Genomic DNA, 27,538 nt, shown 5'->3' with positions numbered 1-27,538 from the left:
ATACACTTACATTGTTGGTTACAATATACATTTGTATTAGTGATGACAACTGTTTTTAGAGCAACCCTCAAAACATATCCACTTCCTAGCCATGCTGCGTAGCCCTGCAGTCTGAGGCACCATGCCACAGTTCATGCAGCTCCTGCTGTTGGAGGTTCGAGTCCTCCGTCGGGCATGGGTGCGTGTGTTGTCATTAGCGTAAGTTAGTTTAAGTTAAATTAAGTAATGTGTAATCCTAGGATAGAGTAGCATGGAGAGCTGCATCAAATCAGTCTCAGGACAGAAGACCACAACAACAACAACAAGCCTAGGGACCAATGACCTCAGCAGTTTGGTCCCTTAGCAACTTACTACCATCCACTTCCTATAATCCCTGACAACCAAGTGTGTCATCTTCCTCAAGACATGAAAGACCTTGTAGTACTTCCAGGTTCAGGTTGGAGTTTTATTATGGATTTTGTTTGCAAGCTTTTGTCACAGTTTAATACTACTACAAACACTAGAAAAATGTGAACCTTACATGTAGAGAATAATGTTTACATTAATTATTGGTAAATATGTACAAGAATAAGATTATATTGTATTGACTTCAGCATGTTTTACACTCTGACTATCAAGCACTTCTTTTGTAGTTTTGTGTTTTTCTACATATAGGTTACATCTGTTTTGTTTTCCAAAACAGGGTTTACAACAATGAAAGTAATTTTGGTGCGAACAGTTTTGTGAATCAATGATGCTTTTTAATTGAAAATTATAATGCCATTTTCATATTTAAAATGTAGCTACTTTCTATTTGGGATAGAACTGACAAAAACTAGGAAGCATTTCAGTGTCTCTGTATCCTAACTTTTCAGATGAGACATAAAGTTCCAAAAGGTAATTTCATTAATAATTTAACAATATTGTACAATTTTTAATTTGCTTGTTATTGAAATTAACAAGGCTATCCCTATGATGTGCCAATGGCCTTGCCACACTGGTAACACCAGTTCCCGTCAGATCACCGTAGATAAGCACTGTCGGCGTGGGCTAGCCGTTGGATGGGTGATCATCTGGTCTGCCGAGCACTGTTTACAAGTTGGCCACACTCAGCCTTTGTGAGGAAAACTGAAAGGCTATTTCATTGAGAACTATCAGCTCCAGTCTCATAAACTGACATACGGCTGGGAGAGCAGTGTTCTGACCACATGCCCCATGATATCCACATCCAGTGACGCCTGTGGGCTGAGGATGACACAACAGCCGGTCGATACTGTTCGGCCTTCTTAGGTCTGTTCGGACGGAGTTTAGTTTAGTAATCCTATGATGTCAGTGTTCATAGGTTTATTTATATTTAATATGCATTCCTTCTGTTCCCAAAGTTTATGTCTTCTAGATAACTATGTGGTTGGAAATTTGGTTGCAAGTCCACTATGTTATCTGTCGAAATGTTGTGTCAACCAGTTGAACAGATTATAAAGATGAACTAGAAAGTTTTACTGAATCTACCAGTATCCTCTCCATAATGGGTAGCCATGTCAGACCGACCACTGAATTGATATTGAACCCATCACACTCCCATTGACCTGGATTAATGAACATCCGCCAATAAAGAGCCTCTGAAGGACGCTAATGAACCAGGCAGACAACCCCATCTGTTATAAGCCAACTGGAATTTCTTTGTATCAGCTGCTCTCGATAGTTTGAAGCCTGAAATACCCATTCATTCTGGTCACCGGCTACTTCCACTACGCACATGGATGGCAGGCAGAGTCGTCTTAGGAAACAAGCCTAATACTTATCAGTGTAATTAAGATTGCACCCCCAATCTTGTGACATTAGACAGTGAACGAAGTATTGTAAATACCTCCTTCTGACGACTGTAGCTCTGGAAATATCAATTGTCCAAGTAAATCTATATGTTCCTTAGCGACACATCAGTGACATCAAATCAATATTTTTGAAGGGGTTACCGACTCATGTATCGCGGAATGTGTGTGAAGGGACTCCGAAAGGTTTGTAATCGGCCATTCAGCTGGGAATTCAATACGAGGAAATAGACGTGGCAACGGGGGTACGTGATAGACAAACAGTGTTTACAGCAGGTATTAAATGTTATAAGTGTGATCGTACGGGACACGTGCAGAGGCAATGTACCAGTCACCGAGGAATAGAGAAAGGGGTGGAAATCAGCAGCGTGGAGGACGGAGAAGTTTAGTTAGTATAGGCGGACAATCGTTAAACGGCAGAGAGGGAACAAGACCCACCTAAGAGAGCTCCCGTTTAATTTCAGTGCTACAAATACGTATACAGAGGTGGAATGTTTAGTGGTAGGATCCATATGAACTACTAAGTTCAAGATTTTGTTGGACACAGGGGCGCAAGTGTCAGTAGCTACTAAGACTTTAATGGGACGAAGGAAGTTAGACCCACCACTTTATAGGTTGCATGGAGTGGGGGATAAGGAGGTCACACCTTTGGGGTCAATAACAGTTGACTTTCGCATAGGGAAAGTCCGATGTGATGCATGCATGAAGGTAGTACCATGGGTAAGCAAGGGCTACGACATAATCCTAGGAGTAGATTTCTTGCATCAACATCATGCCAAAATTGACCTTGGACAACGAACTGTGGAACTTGGTGGAATGTTACTTCAGCCAGGAGAAACTGTTGTCGATACAAAGCTGTCGCGAGGGGCGTTCAACGAAATGAACAAACCAATTGAACCGCGTACACTAGCATTAAGGTTTAATTCGCATGAATGTGTGTCTGGTGGCAGTCACTTTGGGTAAGTGTGGAATAGAACCTACATGTGGATACTGTATGTCTTATTGAACTATTGGAGGATAACGAATTTTTGGATCCATTAGGTTGTTTTGTGAAACGTAGTATTTTACTCGTACAAGAGGGGAACGAGGGCGAGTACCTCCAGTGAACGTGGATAATTTTAGTGCTGTAGACACGAATTTGAGAAAAAGAGTTTTAGTAGCAAATTTGGATGTGCCAGATGACGAAGATTGGTGTTCGAGAGGTAGGCGAAGCGATCAACCACTAACCGCCGATAGAACTGCATTGTGTGACAAAATTAAGCATTTGAAAGAAGGAGAAAGAGAGCACATGGAAGAATTATTGTGGGCAACTCCATTACTTCAACATAGGGTACCAACAGGGAATGAAGCACCGGTTTACCGTAAACCATACAGAATACCGAGGTATTTGCAGCCTATTGTGGAGAATTTCATTGATCAGCAGCTTGCGGATGGTATTATAGAGCATAGTAATAGTTGCTGGGGAGCGGGAATTGTCGTTGTGCCTAAAAGAACTATGGATGGAACTAAGAAATGCAGGTTTAGTTGTAACTTACGATACCTAAATAATAAGACAGTAACGAACGAATATCCCGTTCCAAACATACTGGAGCTTTGGATCACTTAGGACAGTGCCAGTGCTTTTCTACAATGGATTTGACCGGTGATTATCATCAGTTAGAGGTGGCTACGGAGGATCGTCAAAAAACTGCTTTCTCTACTCCGGGATCCCATTACCAGTACACCAGAATGCCATTCGGGTTGAAAAACGCTCCGGCAATGTTTCAGAGTTTGCTAGACAGTGTCTTGAGGGGTTTCAGACCCCGGCAGTGTCTTGTCTATTTGGATGACATTTTAGTGTTTTCAAGTACATAGTATGGAGCAGCATAGGGAGCGGTTAAGGGAAGTCTTTATGAGGTTAAATGCAGCTCGTTTGACGTTGAGCCTGGAGAAGTGTCATTTTGCACTAGAGGAAGTAAAACATTTGGGTCATATTATCAGTAAGGACGGAGTGCGAACAGATTCGCGCTTGCTACAGGCTGTAAGAGATTTTCGGGAACCGAAAACAGTTAAGGAGGTGCCGTCATTCAACGGAATTGGCAATTTCAATCGAAAGTTCGTGAAGGGTTGTACAGATTTAGCACAGCCGTTGAGGCGATTGTTACTGAAGGGTGTGAAAATTGCCTGGACAGAAGCGTGCCAGAAAGCGTTGAGAAACTCAAAGAAGTGTTAACATCATGTCCAGTTCTTGTGTTTCCAAATTTTGAAAAAGAGTTTATACTAGCATGTGATGCACTGAATCAAGCATTAGGGTGTGTTCTTAGTCAGGAAATTGATAGGAAAGAACATCCTGTAGCCTGTGCGTCTAGGCAGTTGAATGAAGCGGAGAGTAATTGCTCAACAACAGAGATGGAGATGCTTAGCGTAATATATGGAATCACATATTTTAAATGTTATTTATATTGGAGAAGATTTCGTATAGGGACAGATCATGCACAAGCCTGGGAAGAAGCACGATAATGCTGATGCACTAAGTAGAAAGGTGGCAAAAGCAGAAGTCATAGGTTGTGACCTACCAGTACAGCAAGAATTACAGAACGTGGACAATGATTGTAAATTGTATCGGACACAGCCACAACTAAATATGTACGACGGTCTTCTGTGCAGGAAAACGAAGCTAGGACGAAGGGTAGCAGTGCCAGCGAAACTGAGAGGTGAGGTTTTAAAGGAAGAACATGATCACGTGTTATCTGGTCAGGGCAGGTGTAGAGCGACGAATAGGAGAGTGGCAGAGAGGTATTCGTGGAGAGGTAGGAAAGCAGATGGTGATCAGTATTTCAAGAATTGTATACAATGTGCGCAGAGAGCAGATTTGAGTCGGAAACAGATACAGCTACAACGATTGTCGGAAGCGACATGTCCATTCTCTATGTTGAGTATTGACGTCTTACGGCGTTTCAGGCGAACAACATCAGGGAACAGACTCGTTCTCACAATAACAGTTCATTTTTGGAGGTATGTGGAGATGGCGGCTATGCCAAATCAACAGGCAGCAATGGTCGTTGCCAAATCAACAGGCAGCAATGGTCGTGCAGGCATTAGAAAATTACTGACCAAGGGACCAACTTCATGTCGGATTTAATGAAAGAACTGAGTAAATTGTTGAACGTAAAGAAGTTGAGGACGAGCGCGTTGCATGCATAGGCCAACGGGAGGACAGAACGGGTACACAGAACAATCGGAATATGCTGTTGTTTTTATGTGGATTCTCGTCGCCGTCAGTGGGACGAGTATTTGAAACATATTGCATGCGCATATAATGCAAAAATCGGTACAAATACCGGTTTGTCTCCATAAGAGGTAGTGTGCGGGCGAAAAATGCCGTCACCGTTGGATTTAGTGAAGTTACAGAAAGGAATGACCAGTGAATCTGGACGTCAATTCGCGAGAACAATTCGTGATGCTTGGAAATAGGTAGAAAAGGCAAATACGATGGCTTTGGAAAGGCAAGAAGACGCAGTGAAGTGGAAAGGAAGTTCACCGCAGTATAGAGTGGGGCAATGGGTAATGCTAGCCAGCCCCTCTACGCAAAAAGGGAAAACGAATAAGTTCCTCACGAGGTATCAAGGGCCATACCAAGTAGTTGAAACCACATCGCTCGTTAATGTTAAGCTTCAGCTGCCAAATAGAACAACAGCAGTACACATTGGGCAGTTGTGGCCACTTAAGGGTTGCCCTGATGTTATTCCAGACATGTCACAAGGAAGGAAAGAGGAAGAAAGAGAGAGTGAAGAGAGGTGCTAAGCACAGAGAAAACCAGGAAGATAGAGTACAGCACGATGTACCGTATGTTTTGCGATCCAGAAAGTAGTGGAGTATTCACAGTTTTTTGTTTTCTTGTAATGTGTCACTTCGTTTGCGTAGATTAATTAGACACCTTATTTTCATATGTTGTATGTGTTTTCGAGTATTGTGAGCCTGCTAGGGACAGCAGTCTTTTTGAAGAGGGAGGAAGGGTGATGGTCATCCCTATCGTCGGGTCACTAAAAAGGGGAGCGTTGAGCAAGTTGGTAGAAGTAAAAACTGAGGAGATATTGCTCATCTCGGCGTTTAACAGCCAGTACGCCGAGATAACAAGGGAGGAATTACGAAGCTGCCATAGAGGGAGGATAACGGTATGTCCAGCCAGGATGGTAAGCACCAATCCGGACATGTGCATGGTGCAGTTATTTTTAGCCAGGAAGGAAGGAATAGAGTGTCCAAGGGACATCATGGAGCCAATATTGAGCTTGCAACTGGTCGGGATGCATTGGATCTTCTCCACCTACGAAAATTCGATAGTAGTAGTTGTTTTGAGCAAGGAGTATTTGCAGAAGCGAAACGTATAGAGTTCGAGGAGAGCGGAATTTTAGTCAATGGAACTGTGTTAATATAATAGGATCAAACTTCCATCTGCCAGCGTCAATTTCAGGAGACACGAAACTGAATATTACACAGCCACAGCAGTACTGGCCAGAAGCCACTTAGAGTTTTGCCAAGACAGAACCTGACCTTGTTAAATCAAACTCTGGAGTCAGGTCTGTTGAGATCCATAAACCAGTTCACTTCAGAGCAAGAGGGGCGCATATCAGCCGAATAGCTTGTGCAACATGTCGCTCAGTATAGTGAAAGACAACGTCAAATAACGATCATTTTGAGAACCTCTATGCCAAGTGTCTTCGCAGCTTTAACATTGTTATGTGTTGTTTTCATTCTGATCAGGCGGAGAGCCAATTCCAGGAGGGAACCTAGGGTAGTCCAAGTCCCAGTGGATTGGACACCAAGGACGTGAGATGAATGGGTTAGGGGTTGACCGAGCAGTGGTCGTCCAGTAAGAAATTTTTACGTTTTGTTTCTTGTCATGTGTTTTAAGAGTCACTAGATCACATTTAAGTTTCCTAAAAGAAAGGAAATATGTAATAGGTGCCGACACAAACAAGTTAAGTGATAATTAAATGTCGATCCGGGAACCGGGTCTTTCTGAAGGTGAAAATAATGTAGCGGCATTACCGTTTGGGATAGGAAAAGTCAGTTTTGGTGCAATATTTCCGAGCGCGCAAGTTATAGGCAGATGTGGGCCTGTTTACCGTCAGCTACGCTCGCCAGCAGTTGCGAAGTAAAATAGAGGCTACAAGGGTGTAGAGTCACCAGAAAAAATACACACAGCAGTTTGCATGGCGCAAGTCACAGGCAGAAGGGTCCCACTGGCCCACCTAAGTGTTTTGAGTACGTGAGGCTGAGCAGCACATTTAGCAAAACAGAGGAGCACGGCTGCATATGAATAGGTGGCGGTTCACTAACAAAACATTGAAGTGTAGCAGCTCTCCTGGATGATGGGGCATGTAACACCACCGGCTACACACAGCAGTAGATGGGGAGCCAGCGTTCCAGTACATGGCGGGTCGCTGGTTCGACCCTCTGAGGCCAACAAGGGGATTCAATTCTGACAGCTCTCCTGGATGGCGGGGCGTGTAACTCCACTGGCCACACGCAGCAGCAGATGGGGCGTCAGTGCTCCATTCCACGACAGGTCGTTGGTTCCAACCTCCGAGGCAAACGCGGGGTCCGCAGCCAGCCAGCGACGTGCCACACAACAGAGCGCTACTGCGGGCACACGCTGGAGGCATCCCAAGGTGAGGGCCGTAGATTCGGATGCCGGATGGTGGGTGTTTATTGTTGCCGCGATCTTAGTCAAGCCAGCGAAGAAGCACGCCGAGAGCCGCCTTACAGCTCTCCTGGGCGGCAGGGACGAAGACCACTGAGTCGACTGCAGACGCATGTGCATCCTGACGTCGCCACAACTCGGCAGCTCTATAAGGCCGACACACCGCAGGGTATTGCATGGGTCGCTGAGGCAGCCATTCTGCACCAAGCCGTTTTGCAGGCAGCGAAGTGACGGCCTCAGCATTACGGGACCTGGTGGCGCAGACCGAGGGGAATGCGGCACTGTAGTTGGAAACAATAAATCACTTTGAAAGCTCAGATGAGTCTTAATACAATGCCTTCTACCTCTTCCCCCTACATTTGGTGTTGCTGTTACACTCGGTGTCAGAATCTGCCACTACACTGCAAACAGTCTAAGAGAATTGCTCATATTGTCTCCTGAATCGTTTATGTTGATTAGGAACAACAGAGGACCTTGGGGAACAGCATATATTTAATCTGTTTTACTCGATGACTTTCCGTGAATTATTACGACAGGATTTCTGAGAGGAAATCACGAATGCAGTCACACAACTGAGACGATACTCCATAGGCACGCTATTTAATTTGCAGTCTCTTGTGGTGAAATCTCACTACAAAATCTAAAAATATTGAATCAGTTTCACGTTCCCTGTTTATAGCGCTCACTTCTTCGTGAGAGTAAAGAGCTAGTAGCGTTTCACAAGAACAACATATTCTGAATCCGCGTTATCTATTTATCATTAAATTGTTTTCTTCGAGATGATTGATAATGCTTGAGCACAGTATATATTTTTTAAATCCTTCTGAAAATCGACGTTAGTGATATCGGTCTATAATTCAGTGGATAACTCCTGTTTCCTTTCTTGGGTATTGGTGTGACTTGTGCTTTACAGTCTTTGGATACACATCTTTCTACGAGAGAGTAGTTGTATATGATTGTTAAGTACGGAGCTATTCTATCAGCGTAATCTGAAAGGAACCTGACTAGGATACAATCTGGACCGGAAGCCTTGCATTTAAGTGTTTTAAGCTAAGGATATCTGCTTCTAAGTCGCTCACGTTTTCAGTTGTTCTTAATTCGAATTATGGATTATGTTCTTTGCCTTATTTTATGAAGGAATTTCGAAAATCGTGTTTAGTAACACTATTTTAGTGGCTCTGTCATCGATAACATCACCATTGTTATCGCTCAATGAAGTTATTGATTGGGTCTTGCCACTGGTGTACTTTCCAAGCGTCGATAATATCTTTGGGTTTTCTACCAGATTTCGAGACAGAGTTTCGTTGTGGAAACTATTAAACGCATCTCACACGGAGGTATACGTTAAATTTCGAGCTTGTGTAAGTCTTCACCAATCTTGGGAGTCTTGTGTCCTTTTAAATTTGGCATGCTTTTTCGTTGCTTCTGCAATAGTGTTGTGACCTGTTTTGTGTACCATGTGGGATCGCTACCACTTCTCATTAGTTTATGTGGTAGATATCTCTCAATTGATGTTGATACTATTTCTTTGAACATTAACCACATCTGGTGTACGCTTACATAGTCACATGGAAAAGAATGGAGACTGTCTCTTACGAAGGTGTCAAGCTTTCTTAAGTAGATGTATTTGGCGTCTAATTTTGGTGCGTCTGGATTTTTTGGTATTCAGCCTGGGTTCCAACATCGTTGTGGTCTTTAAAACCTGTATCTCTCATTATGCTCCCTATCTGGGCTGGATTATGTGTTGCTAAGAGGTCAAGAGTGTTTTTGGTACCATTGACACTTCGAGTGGGATCTTGAATTAGTTATACAAAATAATTTTCAGGGCAGGCGTTCAGTACGATCTCGGACGACGTTTTGTGCCCACCACCGATTTTAAACATGTGATTTTCGCCAGTATATTGAGGGAAGATGGATGTTACCACCACCTACACTCCTGGAAATGGAAAAAAGAACACATTGACACCGGTGTGTCAGACCCACCATACTTGCTCCGGACACTGCGAGAGGGCTGTACAAGCAATGATCACACGCACGGCACAGCGGACACACCAGGAACCGCGGTGTTGGCCGTCGAATGGCGCTAGCTGCGCAGCATTTGTGCACCGCCGCCGTCAGTGTCAGCCAGTTTGCCGTGGCATACGGAGCTCCATCGCAGTCTTTAACACTGGTAGCATGCCGCGACAGCGTGGACGTGAGCTGTATGTGCAGTTGACGGACTTTGCGCGAGGGCTTATAGTGGGCATGCGGGAGGCCGGGTGGACGTACCGCCGAATTGCTCAACACGTGAAGCGTGAGGTCTCCACAGTACATTGATGTTGTCGCCAGTGGTCGGCGGAAGGTGCACGTGCCCATCGACCTGGGACCGGACCGCAGCGACGCACGGATGCACGCCAAGACCGTAGGATCCTACGCAGTGCCGTAGGGGACCGCACCGCCACTACCCAGCAAATTAGGGACACTGTTGCTCCTGGGGTATCGGCGAGGACCATTCGCAACCGTCTCCATGAAGCTGGGCTACGGTCCCGCACACCGTTAGGCCGTCTTCCGCTCACGCCCCAACATCGTGCAGCCCGCCTCCAGTGGTGTCGCGACAGGCGTGAATGGAGGGACGAATGGAGACGTGTCGTCTTCAGCGATGAGAGTCGCTTCTGCCTTGGTGCCAATGATGGTCGTATGCGTGTTTGGCGCCGTGCAGATGAGCGCCACAATCAGGACTGCATACGACCGAGGCACACAGGGCCAACACCCGGCATCATGGTGTGGGGAGCGATCTGCTACACTGGCCGTACACCTCTGGTGATCGTCGAGGGGACACTGAATATTGCACGGTACATCCAAACCGTCATCGAACCCATAGTTCTAGCATTCCTAGACCGGCAAGGGAACTTGCTGTTCAAACAGGACAATGCACGTCCGCATGTATCCCATGCCACCCAACGTGCTCTAGAAAGTGTAAGTCAACTACCCTGACCAGCAAGATCTCCGGATCTGTCCCCCATTGAGCACGTTTGGGACTGGATGAAGCGTCGTCTCACGCGGTCTGCACGTCCAGCACGAACGCTGGTCCAACTGAGGCGCCAGGTGGAAATGGCATGGCAAGCCGTTCCACAGGACTACATCCAGCATCTCTACGATCGTCTCCATGGGAGAATAGCAGCCTGCATTGCTGCGAAAGATGGATATACACTGTACTAGTGCCGACATCGTGCATGCTCTGTTGCCTGTGTCTATGTGCCTGTGGTTCTGTCAGTGTGATCATGTGATGTATCTGACCCCAGGAATGTGTCAATAAAGTTTCCCCTTCCTGGGACAATGAATTCACGGTGTTCTTATTTCAATTTCCAGGAGTGTATATTTGTATGAGTGGGCAACCTATTTGAAATAACACTAAAGTTTTCTTTGAACTGTTCAGCAACTGTATCATCTGAGTCGGTAAATGGAACCAGTTATTAATTTACTTCCAGGAGGTATCTACTTCAATTTCACTACAAGGTAAATTACTTCTGACAACAATAAACAATCAACCGCCAACTACATTTAATCTATCCTTTCTGAATACGGTTATTTCCATTCTAAAATTCTCGGCTGAACTTATTTCCAGGTTTAGCGAGCTTTCCATGCATTTAACAATTTCAAATTCTGTGCTTTTTTCTAGCACCTAAGGCTCTGACTCTTTTCGAACACGACTAGGGCAGTTTACAACTACAATACTGATTTGTCCTATGTCAACCCTCTTTGCTGTGCACCCATGGAAACATCCCCTTCGTGCTCATTCCCGAGACCCTCCAACCTAAAAAAAAAAAAAAACTCTCAGTCCTCTCATCACATTTCCCGCTACCTGTGTTATCACTCCATGTGTGTAGTGGACTTCTTATCTATTAAACTGAACCCGGTAACCCACCACCCTATGATGCAAGTCGAGGAATCTGCAACCTACATGAACGCAGAACTGTCTGAGCCTCTGATTTTGACTGTCCACTCGGCTCTGTACCAAAGAACCTTAGTCGATTCTGTCAACGATACTACAGACGGTGAGCTCAGCCTTCATCTAGGAAACAAGACTGGCAATCTTTACTGCTTCATGTAGCCACCCAAAACCAGAGGGAATATCTTCCAATCCAAAGTGACAGACATTGTTAGTGCCAGCATGAGCCACGACCTGCAGCTGGTTGCACTCTGTGCCCTTCATGGGATCTGTAAGCACACTTTCCACATGTTGAATTACTCCTGCCGGTATGCATACAGAGTCACATTGAATTCCTTTACTTCCTTCGCAGCTACATTACGCGCCTAACTTTGTAGCTCCCAACTACCAGTAATCCCACCCTCTTTGACTGCCCAATCTTTGCAGACCGTGCGGATTCCTCTGGGACAGGGCGAACGACTTCATCTGGCTCAGGTACTTTGCCAGCCACAGATAGCGCCTGAAACTTGTTCGCCAGATGAACTGGGAAGGCCCTCCCATAGGCCCCTCAGGAAGTCTTTTGCTGCTGGCCACACCTTGGAACGACCTCCCACTCGACTGTGGGTGAGTGATCAACCTCAGTGCGAGCAGTACCCAGAGCAACTATAGTAGTAGACCGACTATAGGACACATGGGTCGCGCTGGACATACCTTGTATTGCCCCATCCGGAACTCCACAAAGATACCCATTGGCAACACCTCAAGCTGCGTGACCAAAGCCAACGCCACATGGAGCTGTGAGTGAAGGGTTCCCAACTCGGCTCCCATCTGAACACAGCAATCAAAGTTCTTATCCATGCTAAAGACTGCTTGACAAATACACATACACGCTCGAAATATAGGTAGCTGAAGCTAAACAACACTGACGAAATGTAATTTTTATGAGAAGCTGTCTCAGTTCAGAGTACTCGTAAATATAACTCGCAAACGAAAAGTGTACTCTCCTTTATCTGAAGCAGGAACGCAGGTTACCTCTCACTGACCTGACCTAACCAAAACAAAGAATAAATCTCTACGATACGAGGACTGACACAAGCATCAGTGCAAACGAGATTACTTTACTCTGTTCGGCTATTAAAACGAAAGCCCTGTTCTAGTAACCACACAAACACACAAGAAATTAAAATAAAATTAACTATCATCTATACAAATAGCTGAAAACATGTCGCTCCTGTTTGAAGGCCATAAATACAATTCGCAAACGAACGTTGTGCTCGCCTTTATTTACAGCAAGAACGCAGGTCCCCTCGCACTGATGCTATAATATGTAATTAAAACACTGAATTTGCAGATACACACTCAAAATTAACAACATACAATTTTTTTTTTTGGTACGTGATGAATGTTAAAGGTGGTGTACTAAATAGAAGAGTCTCTTTGCGCTCTGTTCAATGAAAGTTTTTGATTTTATGTACATATTACTACTCTCGTGTAATGAGCGTCTTTATCATAGGTCGAATTCACATTTCATTAATTTAATGAGACATCTCTTAATAAATTTCGCAAATGATACTTGATTACGTAGGGAAAGGTATATGGGATGTCACGGTGCATCCATTTTTTGTTTAAGTGTGGAGGATATGAAGTTCTTATATATTTGCATAATTTAAAAGACGTAACACAGGAATTAATTCAATGAATAAAATATACGCAGATTTGTGACTCTCAGTTACAGTGGCTTCTGTACTCAACTGTTATCCAACACCTATGTTGTAAAGATAGCATAAAGAGTTAAACAATTTTTAATTTCTAAGTTTCTTATAATATTGTTCATTCATAGTGGCTATGTAGTTTTTATATTATAATTCATATTCAAGTCTCAATGCATACACCTTAGTGCCACGTTTAAACTGATGTGATAGGATGAGTATGTGAATTATTAGATAGTATAAAAATACCGCTGATGAATGTAGTTTCCTAAGAAGGCGACCAACTGTTATCCGCAGATATAACTTTCGTGCAAATGGCATCCCGAGCATACACGACGGCTATGAATTTTTCCTATTCTTCAAGTGTCGCAGTCCAGTCATTGTTTTTCAGCACTCTTTGAGCATTTGATTTTGTGTATTTCTTCATGAGACGTAAGCATTTCTCCGTCAAAAATGAGGCAAAGTACAGAAGACAGAATATTGTCTAGTCGTTGGCAATCGTAAATACTGGGATCTCGTCTTTCCTACAAACCGTTGACAGCCTATGTTCTTGTAGAGGATGAAAAATTGGCAACCTCCTACATGGTTCCATCCCTAGCGAAGATCTTCGTAGAGGCATTAAACAGGGCGTGCTGTGGTAAATGAGATGGGGTTTGACGTAGATCAGCATCTGAAACTTACTCCACTAACCCCAACGCGTTCACAATGTCTTCATATTCAGTTGTCCCTAGTACAATATACTCATCTTCATCAGTGAAATCAGTTTCCAATTCCATGTTGGAATTCTCTAAGAGACGTAACATTTCTCCATCAGAAAGGTCTCACTGTCGAGACTTGTTCGAAAACATTTTTCATGTACAAACAATATTTCCTGAATGATTCGATATAAACTGTGGCGGATTGGAATGTTCATGTGTAAAGACGCAACAGGAGGAGTATCAACTTCACATGACTGGAGATTGTACCTGCTTCATTGTTAGATTACTTACATGTATTCTCAACAGAAATTACGACGGAGTCAAACTGACCCTTCCGTCGTCCTAGGTATATCAAATGAAATGTCCAAAGAAATATAAATACGTTGTGAAACCTGATACAATACTATAAAAAGGTGAAAAAATTAGGAAAAGTTGTATGATTTCATGAACAAAGTGTAAAAAGTTCGATTTGATATTGAACAACAAAAGTGACAGGGGTCGTTCTGACCCCTTCCGCCGTTGTAGTGTTATACAGAAACTGGTATGGTGACTTCTTTGAAGAAAATTAAAATTTTGAAATACGTGTCTATTTTGTATAACCGCATGAATGGTCGAGATGGCTCGTTTTTTAATTTAAAATATTTTTGGTACCTGAGGCACATTATCCTGTGTGACACCAAGAAATTAAAATATGCTAAGTAATAAATATCAAGAGTTTCAGCGCACCCGACCACAGAAAGTATTGTAGTTTTACAAATCCGTGTCGAATTTACTTGAGGCAAAAGTACCTTGTAGCAACTAATTTCATTCCTAGTCTTATCAGAGTAAAATGTCAGACTTCGTCAGTAATGTACGATTACCTGTAAATGTGCTACAACCACATTACACATATTTAAATTGTTTTTAAGCAAATCTGTGTCAATAATACCATTGGTAAATGTACTCAATGTAAGTAACATGTGTAATTCATATTACTGGGTCGGCTTTCCCTCTCCATGACAAAAGTTGCAACCCTCTGCCACTAGAGGAGTCTGCAGTGTAGCGTGCAACATGGCAGTGTGAAACATAGCTAGATCGGTGTGCAAGAAAACTGAAAGCACGAATTCGAAGAGGTCATCCACATGCAGAGCATCCTATCTTTCAGTATGACAATGCTGGACCACACACGAGCGCTGCGCCATCTCCCACAATCCAGAACCTTTGGTTCACTGATATCAATCATCCTCCAAACAGTTCCGGCATGACCCTATCCGATTTTTTTTCTTTTCAAAACTTAAAGAACACCTTCGAGGACTTCATTTTGAAAGTGTTGAAGCGGTGCAAGCATGAAACATTCTACAATAACAGTATCAACAATCTGGTCTCTCGTTGGGAGAAATTTATTCATCGCCATGGTGCCTACGTTGAGAAACAAATATTTAGACGTGAAGAATAAAGATGCAGAATATCAATAAAGTACGTTTTATTTAAAAAGACATATGAGTTTTCACATAAAAATTTAGGTGTTCTACTTTTCAGAACGCCTTCGAATTTTTATTTTATGAAGATAATTTTTTTATGCTGATAATTCCCGACTTATGAACCAATTACGCGAAGTTTATATGTATGAGCAATCATATTGAAAGTTAATAGTTAATTTTAAACTTGTAGAAAATACGTACATGTTTCGAAATGTACTGTCCTTCAAAGTAATCACCAGCAATGAGTGTAACTCTCTGCCAGTGATATGGAAGTCGTAGTACTCCCTTAACAGCACCAATTGTGTTGAGAGTTCGAGTGGAGTGGTCTATTGACCGATGAATCTCGGTAACAGTTCTGAAGTGAATGGCATGAAGTGCTTCCTTCGTCTTAGGAATCAAGTTGAAGTTACAAGGCCTTCTATTTGGGGAATGTTGTAGGTGCTACAGCACTGTCCAACCCTATTGTTCGAAAAATCAGTTATAACTTTCGTCATATGCACCCAATCACTGACCTGCAAAGAGAAGGACGGGTCCTGCAAAAAGTGTCGACACTTCTTTCTCTAAGCTGTTCATTTTTGAAGAACAATTTGCGACCCGCTACGACCTCCATATCTCTGGTAGTTGGTTATACAAGGTGTAGGTGACTACTTGGAAGAAAATTAAAATTTTGAAACATGTGTCTATTTTGTATAACTATTAATGTTCCAACTCTCATATTTTCTTTTGCATAACGAGAAGCTTTGTCTTTATCTGAGTGTAACATTTGAATGTATGGTAGATGTTCAAAGGAAAAGATACAAAACAACGCTGTTGGTATCACATAAGTCTTTATTCAAAAGTAGTCACAGAGGCCTGAGCAAAATTATACCATTGTTTCACGAGCAAAGAGTTCCCTGTTCCCAGAATTCCTATGACAGTTGTCAGTCATCTGGAAGTCCATTGAAGTCGCAGGCGACATATTCGGGCTGTAGGGCGGATGCTCAAGCAGCTCCCACTTCAAATTAATCATTACACTTTGTGTGACCTTGGAAACATTGGGAGGGCCGTTGTCGCTAAGCAGAATCTCTCCCTTCGTGAACATTCCAGACCGTTTGCTCTTGGTAAACTTGCATAGGTTACAGGGTGTCTCTCAGTACATGTCACTGTTAATGGTTTTTCTGTGCTCGAGGAATTCGATGAGTATCGTATTTCGAACCTTCCCTTCTGAGGTCACAGGTTTGAATTTAGCGTCCCTAGATGTCGCGCCTCATTATTTTCAATAGGCATATGCAAATTTCAGCCGCTTTGGTTGTACGACGTTTGGCAACTTTGCATTTTAACACTCCTTATAATTATCTCATGTGTATTTACGATATGGAAAGGAAATTATTTCTAATAAAATTTTAATCAATAATTGGGCTTCGTTTTCAGAATGAGGGCGGTCTGGCTGTAACTGACTGTATGTGCAGGAATACCTGTTTGGTAAGTGATAAAATGTTTCTACAAATTCTAATAGATGATACTGTGTGCTTAATTAGGTACTTTGTACCAACGAAGTTGGGTCGTAATGCTGTACATTCTGTTACCAGTTTGTATCACCTTTACTGTCGTAAGTTAGATAGTTTATATGAACCAAGTGTAGTGATGGTACCAGAGATGGCAGTAAAGTGCTTTTAGTGAATGCAAGTACCAAGTCTTGTCATTATAGTGTTCTAGATAATGACGAATTATATTTTATCAAGTTAGTATTAAAGTAGTGTACGCTCTCAACGTTATTGTATCTTCACTGTAATGTTCTGGTTAGCAGTTTGTCAAAAATATTAGTGACGCATATATCGGATAAAAACGTGCTTTGATGTTGACATTGACTTAATTAGATTACAACCAGTAGTTACTTAAATAATTACTTTCAAAGCGCCAACAGGAATCTTTTCACTGACTGATTTTGTGCTTCCCCTTCATTCATGTATCATAATTCTAAATAAATTTTATAACAATTTAGTAGGAATCAAAGTGAGCTGTTTGATGAATCACTGTTGCAATAGTAAAAAAATTTGACCATGTTTTAGTTTTCCTGAGCCAACGATGATCCGGTAGAGACATTTCTTTCCTCAAGAAACCTTGTTGTTAGCTTCCGTAATAGTTACTCCAGAACTGGTCTTTCATGATGCAACTGGGACTGAGAGTATCTTACCCTGTGAAATTTTTCTCCTCCCACTGAGTAATTTGTATTTTTCTCCATGCTGTATCCATTACATTTCCTTACTTTTTTCTTTTTAGTTACAGCACATGAATTTGGTCTCCTGAATATTGTCATTTTGAGTGCTTGTGGAACATTTATTTCCAATGATCCTACTGTTCACAAAAAATTATCTTTTGTTCCTACATTCGCGTACATATCGTTTGATGAAATCTTAATTTTTTTTTCTGTACTGGTGTATCATCTACAATATCATTTGCCTTTTCTATGTTTACTTTTCGTGATGTCTCAAATCAGTTTGTAGTTTTCTTACTTTAAACCTTTTCATTGTCATTAGAAGTTGACAACCATCTAGTGTTCTACTCAGATCAGTAACCTCAATGCCTACATTAAGCTGTTTTCCCTTCAGTGGTTGAGATAGTTGTTGTTATTATTCGAGGTTAAGTTCAAAAGTGGTGGAAATGGCTCCAAGCACTGTGGGACGCAACATCTGAGGTCATCAGTCCCCTAGACTTTAAACTACTTCAACATAACTAACTTAAGGACATCACACACATCCCGCCCGAAGTAGGATTCGAACCTGCGACCGTAGCGGCAGCGCGGTTCCGGACTGAAGGGCCTAGAACCACTCGGTCACAGCCGAGGTTAAGTAAAAAATATCTGAACATCGTTATTATAATCCACTACAGAGAAACTTTTAATGACATCATTTGTCAACAAAGTCGCTGTCATTTTCAATGCAATTGACTTATCATTGGACAAGTTTTTCAATGCCAGAAACAAACAGTTTTTCAGTTGAGCAGCAAGCCACGTTTGTACTGTTTGCTTCATCTCTCCATCGCGGGTGGATCTGAAGCCTCTTAAATATTCTGTAATTGATCCAGAGAAATAGAAATACTACAGAGCGAGATCAGGACTGTCTGTAGGATGCTCCAGTACCTAGAAAATGCTTCTTAAGAGTTTGACGAGTGTGCATTTTCATGGAAGAAAAGCATGCAATTTAACAATAGACCTCAGAGTTTCGAACTGCGAACTTCGACTCAATGGAAAGCTTACAACCGTAATGTCATTAGTTTCTTGATGATTGAGCCTGCAGTGAAATATATGTCTGGAAAGCACTTCGTAATTAAGATACCAGTTTCACTATTTAGAACATTTATTGATTATTACGCCAGCTGTTTCGGCAGATTTCCATTTTCAAGTACGTCTACGTTGTCCTAACGTATATATAACATCTGGCGTGACTGCATTTGGTGACTTCTCGTTATACGTCACGTGAAATCCTAAAATATCGATTTTACATCGTTATTGTGCTATTTTATATAGTGTGGAATAATATTTTGATTTAATATTTTGGATATTCCCTGTAATTTTTTGCAGTTTACGTCATAGCCTCACACCACCTAAGTCGTGGATGTGGCACTCCGATAGGGAGCGCTTTCCTATTGAGACTGACGCCTCTCCATGGCAGATTTGTCCTGAAATGAAGGCTCCTGGATGATTCCTTGTTCTCTCATCGCAACACAAAACATTGGTCCCGCCGTCATGACCCTCTGTGGAGAAGCGCGAGTCATCCTTGCATAGCATATGAGACCTACATTCCACACCTCATTGCACATGCTATGAGAAAAAATCCAATGTGGCAACACAATATCAACGTGTATCGTTGGGCACCTTGATTGACATGCATGGAAGAATTCATCATAGCCAAAGGCGTCGCCGAACTGTTTGCGCCAACACCACTTGACCAGTAGTAGCAGTGTGGCGATCGACGAGAGTCCATGCTGTTCCTCATCAGTCATAGATTGCCTGATGCACTATCTTCCTGCCCTACAGTCCAAATGCAAGTGCCCTGGCCAGGACGTCACGTCGTAAGTCGTGTCTCCTAATGTCATTGCAGCGGCCTGGATACCACACTCTGTGACACGCCTAACACATCCACAATACACTGATGTGACAGAAGTCATCGGAAAGCGATAACCACACATACAGATGACGGCAGGACCGCGTACACGAGGTATAAAAGGACAGTGGATTGGCGGAGCTGTCATTTGTACTCAGGTGATTCATTTGAAAAGGTTTCTGACCCTAGACGGCTGGGAATCCGTGATCTGGTCAGATAAGTCTCGATTTCAGTTGGTAGGAGCTGATGACAGGGTATGAGTGTGTGCACATCCCACAAAGCCATGGACCCAGGTTGTTAACAAGGCACTATGCAAGCTGGTGGTGGCTCCATGATGATGTGAGCTGTGTTTACATGGAACGGACTGGATCCTCTGGTCCCGTTGAGCTGATCATTGAACTGAAATGATTATGTTCAGCTATTTGGAGACCAGCAGCAGCCATTCACGTACTTCACGTTCCCAAACAACGATCAAATTTTTATGGATTACAATACACCATGTCACTGGCACAGCTGCACTACACTGGGCAGAAGAAGATCCGACACTATATTCGGAGGTATCCTATGACATCCGCCTCTTCTGTGTATAACCCTGTGACCTGCTTTTCCATACAGGGCAACGGCTTGGATAACCTTAGCAGGAGACAGCAGTCCCCGTAACATACACCTGTAAAACAAAATATATGTTCCACGTTCTCTGCACTGAAAAGAGTCACAATGTAAGAAACACATCCTTTGTCCCAAAGTGAGCTCTGACAACAGTGACGATAATATGCGAAAAGAACACACTGCGCCGTGCTGGAGCTGTCTGTAGAATGATTTGTTTGTCCATCAAAACAAAAGAAGCACGGTTGCTCTATGATCTGCACTAACGTTTGCTGACCGTATGCGAATTGTAATGTGTGTTGAAAGGGTTGGCTAAACCACAGGCTCCTATTTATCACTGAATGGCCTCAAAAAAGTTAAAGAAGTGGCACCGAGGGTGTTGCCAAACTGGGTGGTAGCAAAAGAATAGTTTGCCGTTTTATTTTGGTGTGTGTCAGTGTGAATTAGTGAACTAATATTTTATGTGTGTTGTAGCTGCCTCTCGACCTCCTCCAGAAGTAAAAGTATATTACTCTGATCTAGGCTTCTACGACATACTTCTAAGGTATCAAACAGCACAGTGCTTTTGATCCTGATAGATACCGTATCTTATCCAAGAAAGTCCTTAATCATCAGCGCTCTGATTATTGACTCAGTCGTTCGCTTGTCAGGGTCATGAAGGCGAATTTCAGATAGCGGTCTTAGAAAGCCCTTTTGTAAGAGAGTTACACTACAGCAAACCAAGCACCATGCAGTGTGACCTAGTGGGTAGAGTTGATAGCTCTCATGGAGGTTGCCAGTTCAAAAATGACTCCTATCTGTCATTTGTTATTTAGTATTTATCAGATTTGGAAGGTTCTTGAAATATCTAATGTTTGTATATTCTGGAATATTCAGTGTATGTATAAATACTGCATCCTGGAATATTCAAAGTTTGTACAAATAGTAGCTGTCTCCTTCCAGGTGAGAGTTCTGTACTGGTTGCACGTCGGTGTCAGTAATAAACGTGCTTCCAGTAGTAAGTGTTAAATTTTACTGATGACCCTGCCCTCGGATTTGAACTTTCCTTTGGTTTCAATAATATATACTTTTTGTGAAGATGCCAGATACACTCTAAACATCTATGCCATTGTGACACCAATTGGCCAAAGAAAAGTTGCCACCTACGTGACAAGAACCGCAATACAAACCGTACATAGTTCCTAATACATGCGTAAGGCTGAGGTACCCTGAGACAGCAATAAAAAACTTCCACATGTGGCCTGCATCAGTGTTTCTCAGCGATGTTAGTCATCGTATACAATAGGTGAGATGACATGAAGATTTTGGCTAATGCGTTCTGTTACTTTGACGGCATAGCCCGGAAGAGGTACCTGAAAAATGAAGAGAGCCATTCTCAATGCACTATTTTCTATTCTCAGTGCATGTAAGTCTCTGTTGTTCGGGCATCAGTCACGGTTCTTTGACTGATGCCCAAACAACAAGGACTTACATGCAGTGAGAATAGAAAATAGTGCATTGAGAATGTCTAGCTACTAGCCAAAATCTGGATTTGCTTAATAAAATCTAAGAAAAGGACGACAGATTGCTGCACTCTATAATTTATGTCACGTAACAGTCGCTAAGTGCACCCACTTTCCGAATGGAAGGTAACCTGATTTAACTAATATTCTTGTATAATAGTTTGTTTTGTATGGAATTAAAGAAGGAAGTTGTGCCCTCTTGCTATACATAGATGAAGCATGCACTTGGCACACTGCATGTGTGCTTTAGTTTTTCACCCACGATTTTTGCATCTAGTAGCCGATTTTTGGTGATCAAAGCATGGCAAATGGCGCACGGAATCATATCTGATGTCTTCTATCGGTGAGTTTCTTCGCTTTGCACACACATATAATGGTGTAGCTTCATTTTATGACTTGCCTCTCCTCTTTTCAGTCCATTTTTGTGCCAAAATCCACGGTTCTGCAATATATTGACGGAATCTGTGTACATACAAAATTTTATTTTCAGGAAGCCCAAGATATTTTGACTCATGCACATACATACTCCAGCCATGAGTTAGTTACAGCAAAATCTACGGTCTGAGTAAACATGTGCGGTGTCAACTTTCGTGATCAAATAAATGTTCTGTACACTGAAATGAAAAAGTTTTATCTGTCAAAAACAACAGTGGAAGTGTTGTACAGTTTCACAACCTCGGCTCTTGGAATATCAATGTACAGTTTATTCTTATTATTCCAGCATACAGAGATATACTCGTTTCCAGTGCCTTTGAAGTTTGTATCTGAAGTCAGTGAGCTGTTGCCAAACCTCGTTGGGAGGAATACAGTACCATGATCGCTGATAAACTCCTGCATAAATCCTTGTGGTTACTTTTTCTGTATATTTGCATCAGTATATCAAAATCAGGTTGACTGTCATGATAATCTTCCTCTAACTCATTCTGCTCGAGATAATCTATTGTATGGGAAGTTTAACATTGCTGTAAGCTACTGTAGAAAAATTGTCACCGTTTTCATGTACTTCAGCAACAGATGTATCTCTGTTTTCCAGAATTTCTAAAACAGCCTCCACACCGAGTTTTTCTTCATAATTCCTTAAATAATTCCAAAGAGATACTAAAAACAAACTTATGGAAAAATATAGCAAACACTTACAACTGACAAATTAGTGAAACGTCAGTTGTCATAGGAAACCAAAGATGAGGCACTTTGTCCTCTGTCATTGACAATTTTCTCAAACTTTGATATGGCAACTGTAATTCCTCCAACTTATGATTGTAGCTAGTTTTGAAATACTGAAAACATCTTTCAACAGGAAGGAAATACCAGAACTTCGCTGAACATTTAGAAAAAAAAGTGCAGTTGTAAAAGCCAAACAGTCACACACTCTGTACACGGCCGACACTTTACGCACGTTGTATAAGTTCAAATACGGATTAACAGATCACACAGTCATGCAAACTCGTAGAACAGAACATCCAAGACACATTGCTCTATGTATAGTGCCTTACAAACTTTTTAGAGAGAAAATAGAATCATCCACTGCAGTGGACGAATGCACTAAAATATTTTTGCATGACTTATTAAGAAACATTCTACTGCCTTCGAAACTGTGCTATATGCGTCATTTTTGGCAAACAGCGATGGACTTGTTGTTTTATTGGCAATTAAAAGAATGTGCAAATACGTGACATTTTAATATAAGCCAAGCTTTTAAAGTAAAAGAGCTGAACACTAGTAGAACATTTTTCTCAGCACCTAGCACTTGCCTGTTACGGCCTGACTTGAATAGGAAGTTGCAATTGTTATATGAGCTGAACACTAGTAGAACATTTTTCTCAGCACCTAGCACTTGCTTGTTACGGCCTGACTTGAATAGGAAGTTGCAATTGTTATATGCATATTTATTCATAGAAAACATTTAACTTTTTTTAGTTACACAACTTATTTCAATAGTTATAAATAAATTTAGAGAAAAATTACCTATCTAAATATTAATTCAAAAAAGACCTTCTAATTCTGGTATATTTTTCTTTTCAGGCTCTCTGTCAGCTAAAGCCTTTTGTACGATGGCAGGATTCAAATATTGATCTGTTGACCACAATAGGAATCATGGCAATTGTATCTGTCACATCGCTAGTTGTCTGCTATATCTTTAATCGCTGTATAAGAGGAGAGAAAACACTTCCTTATGTAGAAGCCAGAGAGATGCAAACAGTATCCCCTCAGATGACTGAACAACAACCTTCAACGTCTGCAGAACGTAAAGATAACAATCAAGACATCATAACATCAGTCAGTGAAAACAGACCAGCTGATGAAGGAGCTGAAATTGTAGAGTGTAATATAATTCTTCATAACGCTCCCAAAGAAAGTGAAACAGATGTTTCCCTTTTAGAAGAAATATAATAATGTTCTCAGTAATCATCTTGTGTAAACAAATCAGAAAAAAATCAGAATTAAGGATTTTGAGCAGTAAACATATATACACCACTTGTAGAATTATAAATTTGGGAATTACAAAGATAATATTTTTTAAGAAAATAGTTCACATCAGCTCTTTCAATAAATCAAGCACTACTTTGGTGCCTCCAAATCTTTGTTGATCTCAACAGGTGTTTTTCAGAGTGAAGACAATTAATCATTTATAAGTAATAAGGTACAATCTAAACAAGGAATTCAAACTGAAAGCTGAAATCCAAGCAGTTAATTTGTTAATTGAGGAGGCTGACAAAAATTAAACAAGTGCAGTATGTCCGACAGTCAAAATGAATAACACTTTACAGTCAGAAATATGAGTCTTACAGATGTAAGAATGCCAAGGAACAGGAATTTCAAGAAATTAAGTATATATGAGTTGTTCAGTTAATTTTGTATTAATGGCATATTATATATGTTGGATAAAATTGTGATGCAGTTTTCGGAATAAATAAAATGATTTGTGTCAGTTTGAGTTACTGTCTAAACATATTGATAAACTAAACACAAAATACAGGCAGTTAATGTTGGACCTGTGAGTAGACCATAACAACTACCAACACGTAACATATTAGACATCAAAAAACTTTGAGTGATTTACAGACCAAATGGTCAAAAAGAAAATGTAAATTACTACTGTCAACCATAGAGAAACCTACACAATTCATGGGAAGTAAATTAAACATTGATTATGAAATGCAACAGATTGTCAAGCAATAATTTAATAAGTAATTGTAAGGATAAGACTCAGACAAAACACTAATTAGGACAACCTACTTTTTTTTTAAGAACCGTTTTGCATGCCACAGTTGATACAGTGCATCTGCTGAAGCATATGCTAAATGTCTCAAGAGCTTTTAAATGTTAGTGTCATGGTATAAAAGATTTTGTTTTTACTGGAATTTATAAATTCTGATACCCATGGTCGTAGAATCAATAATTTGTTTCATTGCAGCAGATACATGACAGCAGTTTCTTGTTTTTCGCTAGCAAGCTGCAAATTAAATTTCAAAGGCATAAAATAATTATCCTGAGAGGAAAATATTCTAGGATCCCAAAATAAACAGGTAGATGATTTGTGTACATATCACAGACTGAATTAAGCTATTTCACACAGTTACTGTAGCTGCAAGGGCGAGAAGTTTTGTTCCCACTTTGCAATGATTATAGAAACATTTCAAAATAATTTAGGATCAAAAATTTCAGAGATATGATCGAAATGATTGTGCTGGAGTTCTTCGAATATCAAGGTCACCACTCTCAGAAGCAACGAAGGCTCACGGTGAGGCTGGGGATCTTTAGTTTTTCTCATAAAGGAGAGAAATGTCATTTAATGGATAGCAGGTATGGAATCATGTGAAACAAAGTAGACTAATTTCTGACACACACACATATCGGCAGCTACAGGAAACCTAGGACAAAAATATTGCGTGTATTGATACTCTATTGCTTGCATCAAAGAACCATATTGCTGTGTTCCTTCTTTTATGGAACAAAAGAAAAATTTAACTTACAGCGTGGCAATTTCTGCACCATTTTTTCTCCTAAATCTGAACTGAGTGCTGCAGTAAGTGTGGGCAAGCTGATGTAAATACATGCTTATCTTCTCATGATAGTCTAGCTTTAATTACCCGAGCTAACTTTTCTGGTGTAAGTATGCTATAGACAGAAAATTCATTTTACACTAAATAATTTCTCTGACATTGCCTTACTGATTCTACACACTATTTCCCACCTTCTTAGTTGACATCACAGTAAGCAGAGTAAGCAGAGTAAGCAATATTTAGTTGCAACTGATCAATAAGGGTATGCTCTCAAGAAGGGATCCTGGAAATTACGATTCCATTTTGTTACATCAGACATCTGATTTATACATTTTGAAACTACTCTAGTCTTCCCATAGTGTCACTGCTGTCGTGTATGTATTCTGTACATTTTCATTCGACCATCGCAAGAGGAATTTGCTGGACGTATCTAAAGTTTCTTACCAGACACGGCTACTCCTACTAATTGCATCACTGAAGGGGTACACATATGTAACTCCCATTTTTTTTAGGTTTGTAGTTAATTTTGAAAACAGCATCAGCACTTGTGTGTTTCTTGTTTGATATATTCAGCTGTAGATTATTTCATGATGTTGTACAAGTGTAATTATTAAAAGCAATGGACCACTCTGTGGAATACCAGCTGATATGATTTTTAACACTTTATTGTATATTCTCTACAGCTAAAGCAGATCAACTATGCTTGCTGCAATATTCATAAAATTCTTTCATTAACTTTTCTGTTAATTAAGTGCCCGATAAAGCTTTTCTCATTGCTGTAAACCATTCGGAGGTGCAATTCATCTAATAGCCAGTCCATAATAACTCTGAAGAAAGTCTATTTCAGTTTCTGCCAATCTGCCTTGGTCAGACTGAGATTGTCCATCAGATGGCAACTTTCCTTTCATTTCTCTTCGTAGCTTTCTCAATCTAGCACCCATTCTTTTTTGCACATGACCACAACACTCCAGTTTTGTTACCAAGGTATCACCATAAACATTGAACTCATTAAATTTATTGAAAGCTTTAGAGTCCTCATCTGCCAGGTGCTTCGTATATCTAACATTATAAACGGGCACCGACCTCTGAAATATTTTTAGAGCTCCATCACACTTCATACCTCCACTGTAACCATCATAATTCTTAGAACACTGATGTTCTATATTTACTTCAGTGTTACCATTACAGGTGTGGCAGTAATTAGATAAGCACTCAACATCAACAACTTTTCCATTCTCCAGAGAAGTAGCACTTACAACACCATTCAACGAACGATGTCCTCGACGTTGTCATGTCCCATCAAGTACAACAGCAATGTCCATGGTTCCACTAATATTTACACTTTCTTCTACTGCACGTTTGATAAACACTTTAGAAACAACCGTTAAAGTACCTAAAAGTTATTTTAGGTACTTGCTGGTCTCACAGGGAGGAAGAGGAAGGTCCAACAAACCACAAAACGTTTGAGCAGAATTTTTTCCTTTTCTTTCTGCTCGCATTGCACACACTAACTTAAAATTCACATCATATGAATTATGTACAACCTTCGAAGTCACTTTAGAGGTAGATTTAATGCAGGATCTACACAGAACAACTAATTTTAACGCTAAAACCTTCCTGCTAGTTTGTTGTTCAGTTATTTCTAGACAGCCTGCACCAACACATTTTTACATTTCGTCACTTCCTTTATCAAAGAAGATAAGATGCCCACATCATCAACAACAAATTCTCTACAATCAGGTTCATTGTTGACACAAAAATCTGAATCACCACAAGGTATGTCATGTGGGAGTTTCTTCCCTGAAGATCTGATAGGTAGGTTACCTTCAACAGTGTGGCTTGCTTTGTTTGTGAACCGGTTACCACGGAATTTTCTTTTATTGAATTTCTTGATGCGTGCCATAGTTTGTATCCATTGCACACTAAGGGATATGTACTTCCACAAATATATGCAGCAGTAGGGCAACAAACATTCAGTAACACATGAATAAACTGCTTCAGTGAAACAAAAGTAAACACTAGCACAGATAATCATTTACAGACACTACAAACCTGCACTATTACCAATACATACAATGT

At 41.1% G+C, this 27,538-nt stretch overlaps 1 protein-coding gene across 1 annotated transcript in view; it reads left to right on the top strand.

Moving 5' to 3' along the window:
* The window catches only part of LOC126299205 (uncharacterized), a 55,337-nt gene extending 30,979 nt beyond the window's left edge, over nt 1–24,358 (top strand). The window contains exons 4-5 of the mRNA XM_049990991.1: nt 16,676–16,726; nt 23,478–24,358. Of these exons, the coding sequence (XP_049846948.1) occupies nt 16,676–16,726; nt 23,478–23,846 (420 nt within the window). The 3' untranslated portion in view covers nt 23,847–24,358. The remainder of the gene's footprint in view (nt 1–16,675; nt 16,727–23,477) is intronic.
* Nucleotides 24,359–27,538: the final 3,180 nt, after the last annotated feature.

Source organism: Schistocerca gregaria, chromosome X, assembly GCF_023897955.1.
Source record: "Schistocerca gregaria isolate iqSchGreg1 chromosome X, iqSchGreg1.2, whole genome shotgun sequence".
In the NCBI taxonomy this organism is placed as follows: Eukaryota; Metazoa; Arthropoda; class Insecta; order Orthoptera; family Acrididae; genus Schistocerca; species Schistocerca gregaria.
The sequence above is the reverse complement of the archived record's forward strand: the minus strand, read 5'-3'. Positions and strand labels throughout refer to the sequence as shown.